At 43.5% G+C, this 4,556-nt stretch overlaps 1 protein-coding gene across 1 annotated transcript in view; it reads left to right on the top strand.

Moving 5' to 3' along the window:
- Positions 1 to 2,740: 2,740 nt before the first annotated feature.
- Positions 2,741 to 4,556, top strand: part of AKAP13 (A kinase (PRKA) anchor protein 13) — a 142,256-nt gene continuing 140,440 nt past the window's right edge. The window contains exon 1 of the mRNA XM_006885186.1: positions 2,741 to 2,821. Within this exon, the coding sequence (XP_006885248.1) occupies positions 2,741 to 2,821 (81 nt within the window). The remainder of the gene's footprint in view (positions 2,822 to 4,556) is intronic.

Here is a 4,556-nt window from a genome sequence, read left to right as displayed (position 1 = left end):
TGTGGACTACAAAGATTAATTTATAAGTCTCAAATTGGGCTGTTGTCTCAATAAAGGACTAATCTATGTGTCTCCAATTGAATGGCTTCAGTAAATTAGATTATTGTATAAGAAAGCTCTTTCTCTCTAGTTTTACAGACTTGGAGGAGAGAGGCCTTGTTTCTTTTGTCCTCACTGCAAGGCACATTTTAGACTTGTTAAATAGATACAGATTATCTCCATTTAGTTTAATAGTTTCATGGGGTTGGGAGTAGGAAGGCTCTATGGTGATTAAAGCATCTCTGGTCCCTCGAGAGATGTCTGGGAACCTGGAAGCAGGAAACATTTGATTCTAATTAAAGCAGAAGGGAGCTGCAGTGAGGAAGGAACCATACTGAGGACAGAGGGGAGGCAGCCTTCTGTTCATATGGGGAAGGGACAAGTTTAAGTTACAGCATGGTAAAAACTGATAAAAAAAAAGATAGTAAATGATCATCCCCCCCATCCCACACCCCCATAATCTAAAGCTTGAGACATCAGTTTGTGTCTTGGACCACATAGTTTCAAAGTACTTTTAAATCTCTGGCCGGGTTCCCATGCTTTCGGTAAACCCAAACAAAACTTTTATTTACACGTTTTTAATCTCTCTCTAATCTTCAGATTTCTACTGTTTTCTGACGTCGTTTAACTGCATGTGGTGCTAACTTTACAGCACTCACTCTGGGGCTTGTGGATGTGAGAGTGAGTGTCCCCCTTCATGCCTGGAATAGAGCAGGGAGGGGAGAGTGAGGTGAAAGGCTGAGTCGGTTTTGGCTATGGTAGTAACGGATAGGTGAGGACAATCCTTAGGATTTTAACACACTCACTGTATTATCCATTGATATCTAGCCTGAAAAAACTTTTATTGCCCCACTAATTTTGTTTACAGTGGTAACTACTGAAAATTAAATGTCTCTTCTTTTTTCTTGTGATTTGAACGCCCTCATTTACACTTTCCAAGAATAGGTAAGGACTATGGCCACTTGAGGAAAGATTTAGAGCTCTGGAAGGAGAGGAAATCTCTCACTCTCTGCACTCCTTTTCTGTTTCCTTCAGTTCTTTCACTCTCCCAGGTCATTACGATTCAAATAAGAGAATGTCTGAAGTGAGAAGGTGAATTCTGGAATTAGGTCCGCTCCTGACAATTGCTGGCTACAGGAAGGGCTAGAGGGACCCCGTGAGCAAGTGAAGTAACAGCAGATGTAAGACCCCCTCAGGGAGAGTGAGTGGATCCAGCCAGATGACTCTTCAGAGTCACAGAAAATATGAAGACACACGTATCTGTACATTCTACTCTTCTCTTGTTCTTCAGAGCTCTTTCATCCCTCCCCCTCAAGGGGACGGGGAAGCTCCAGCCTTGATAATTTTTAAACCCTGTCAGGCACTCCTATTGTAGCCAGTTCTGAATCCTTGAGCCATAGCCCTGAACTACTTGGCTAACATTTTTCTCATATTAAATCATTGGTTTGCTTTTGGCAGGACGATGCTGTGTACACACTGGTAGTTTCGATTTTCTGGACTTTGTGGAATAGAAAAGTCTGCTGTCACTGCTGGGTCGTGGTGTTGGGGATGTGGTCCCCCTCCCTCTGTTACCTCCCTGCTCTAACACCAAAGCACCCGCATTGCATCTTGCACTGCCTGACAGAGCCTTTTTCATAGGGGACAGTGTGAGGAGGAGGAAGCGGTCTGGGAAAGGAAGCCTTGTTTTTCTTTTCTTCGTCTGTGGATGAATCATGTTCCCACCACTGCAATTAGGTTTTCAAACCTCCAAGGCTGCTGGTACGGAGCAGAAAGGGCAAGTAGTGACGTTTTTGAGAGAGAGAGAGAAGAGAGCAGAAGAAGGAGGAGGAGGAGGAGGGACGGGGTGGGGAAAGGCTCTTTCCAGCAGGAAGAAGGCAGGGAGGGGATAGGGCCAGAGGAGTGTTCTCCCCCACCCCCTTGACTGCTCCCTTTAGATATTTTCAACTTAAGTCAAAACCAAGATCTGCCGTCTGCTGAGCAAGAGACAGGAGAGAAAAAAAGAAACAACAAAAAACTATTTACTTGGAAAAGAATCTACCAGCTGATTTCTACTTTTTACATTTTTTTTTAACCTCTATAAGAGAGAGATTGATTTTCTTTACCTTCTTTTTGGTTGTGGGGGGTTTTTTTTTGGTGTGATCCCCCCCACCCACCCAATTACCTTTTCTATTTTTAAAAGCAAGAGCAGATTTCAATGAGAGCATTTTCATCTCCCCACCCTCTCACACTGTTTTTCCCTGTCTCGATTTTCCTGGCAAGGCACATATTGGATTCCTATTGCTTCCTTTGGGCTTTTTTTCTCGCCTCTGTCGGCCATGATGCTTAATCAGTTAATCTTTAATTTTTCTGCTGGAGTTATTACCAGTGATGGGAACTGTATGCTTCTCTTTTGGTCAAGATTTGCCCAGAGGATAGCATCAGGAGGCACTGCCTGTGTCTATCATGAATTGTAAGTTCATTATCCCAGTCCTGCGAAGTTGCCGTAAAGTTATTATTTCAAGAATTGGAGTCTACTGGGTTTCTTTTAATTCATCTTTGACCCTTTGTGGATGCTAGAGAGAGATAGATAAGTGTCTGGAAGACAGATCCCCAGCTCCTTCGGCAGTCTAGAACTCTGCGCTTGTGTGCAAATACTAGTCCTGGCAGTCACGGGGGACATTCCTCCTGCGTTTTGTCGCCACTCTTCCTGAATTTGGACAAAATGTATGAACGGCACAAGAGGCGCTACAGCCTGTGTGACATCTCCAAGGTGGACAGGACTGTGGATGTGGTGTTGCTGAAGGTAAGGGGACAGCCCTACACAAACCCTAAAGCTCCCTGCACTGATACACAGCTCTTATCACTGTGTCAGTGTGATAAGAGGAAATACTGAAGAGTGTGTGTCTGTGTGTTGAGGGGGGTGATTTTTTTAGACCCTTCGAAGTAGGATCATCTGAACTGAAACAGTGAGTGTTTAGGAATCAGCAAGGAATGACTGACTACTGTTCACAAATTATTTTCTTTGTTGCTTTAGGATGATTTCTTACGATTGGAAAATCTCAGACTGTTGAAATCACAGAGAAATCTACATTCAGCGTCTCTCTTTCCTGGCTTATCTCTGTCCTATCCTCAGCACCCCTTCGTCCCATCCCGCATCTGTCTTAGTCTCTGCCAGTCTCTCCCTTTCTGCCTCCCTCATCTGTCTCAGTCCTAGTCTCTGTCAGTCTCTCCCTTTCTGCCTCATTTTCTCAGTCTTGTGTTAGTTTTTTCTCCCTCCATTGTTTTGCTGCTGTTTTGTCACTCAGTTTTCTAGAAGAAAGGTAGGCAGGGTATTTATCAACCTAGTTCTTAAAGTGGCAGAGTTGCCCTTTGGGCTTGGCATGACTGTTTTCAAGTCTAGCTTCTGACCATTGATGGTTCTATTTGTTTGTTTTCTCAGTGTTTGTGCAGTTGGGTGTCTAAGCAGTATAGGGGTGGAGCCTCTGGGTGACTAATTGCTCATGGAAGGCATCCTTGAATCTAAAATTAGTAAGGACTCCTCCAGGCACTAAATGGGAGGTTGGGAGTGTTGGACAACTAACTCAAGAAGCACTGTTTGTAAGTTTAGCAGTTTTCTGGCAAATTTAGAGGAAATGCGAAGCCAATGGAGTGTTTCACAGATGCCAGAAAGAACCTCAAAAACCATTACTTGGAAAAGTTGTATGAAGCCAGTGGATGGGGCAGGGGGAAGTTTAGGCAGTGTATCAGTGTATTGCTCTGGCAAGGAGATACTGAGATTGGTTTATTAATTTATTCCATTTATTACTTGAGAGACCCTTATTTTCTTCACTAGACCCAGAAGCCAGTGAAAGACCATCTTGGTAGGTACAGGAATTGTGATTTGTGGTCTTCTCCTCTCTAATCTCTTACCACCTGGTGCTTTGGCTTGCCATACGTAGGTCAAGAGCAACAGATGATTTGACATTTTGAACTTGTTCTAAGAGATGACTCATTTTATCTACACTACTATTTCCTTTATGAAAACAGATATTTAAAACATATTCTGTCCATATGTATTTAGGAGAACTTAGTATTTGAGACCTTTATTTGCTGTGCAAGGATCACACACAGAATTGTGAGGCATTCCATATTATTTAGGAGTTCACAGCTTTAGTTTGCTTGGCTCCACAATCAACACTCTTGGCACCAGCAGCCAGGAAATTAAAAGATGTATTGTGATGGGAAGGTCTGCTGTTAGGAACCTCTCTAAAGTACTGAAGAGCAATGGTGTCTCTTTGGAGACTAAGGTGTGTCTGATATAGGCCATGGTCTTCGCAGTCACATGTTATGCGTCATAGAGTTGGACAGTGACTAGGGAGGAGAGAAGGAGAATTGATGCCTTTGAGCTGTGGTGAACAGTATTGAATGTACCCTGGACTGCCAAGAAAACAAATTCATCCAGGAGAGGGTTAAACCGGGCTGCTCCTTGGAGGCAAGGATTCTGAGGCTTCATCTGACATACTTTGGTCATGTTGTAAGGAGAGACCGGTCCTTGGAGA

The sequence above is a fragment of the Elephantulus edwardii genome, unplaced genomic scaffold (genome assembly GCF_000299155.1).
Source record: "Elephantulus edwardii isolate Elephantulus edwardi_28Jun2011 unplaced genomic scaffold, EleEdw1.0 scaffold00041, whole genome shotgun sequence".
In the NCBI taxonomy this organism is placed as follows: domain Eukaryota; kingdom Metazoa; phylum Chordata; class Mammalia; order Macroscelidea; family Macroscelididae; genus Elephantulus; species Elephantulus edwardii.
This window is presented reverse-complemented; position numbering and strand designations above follow the sequence as displayed.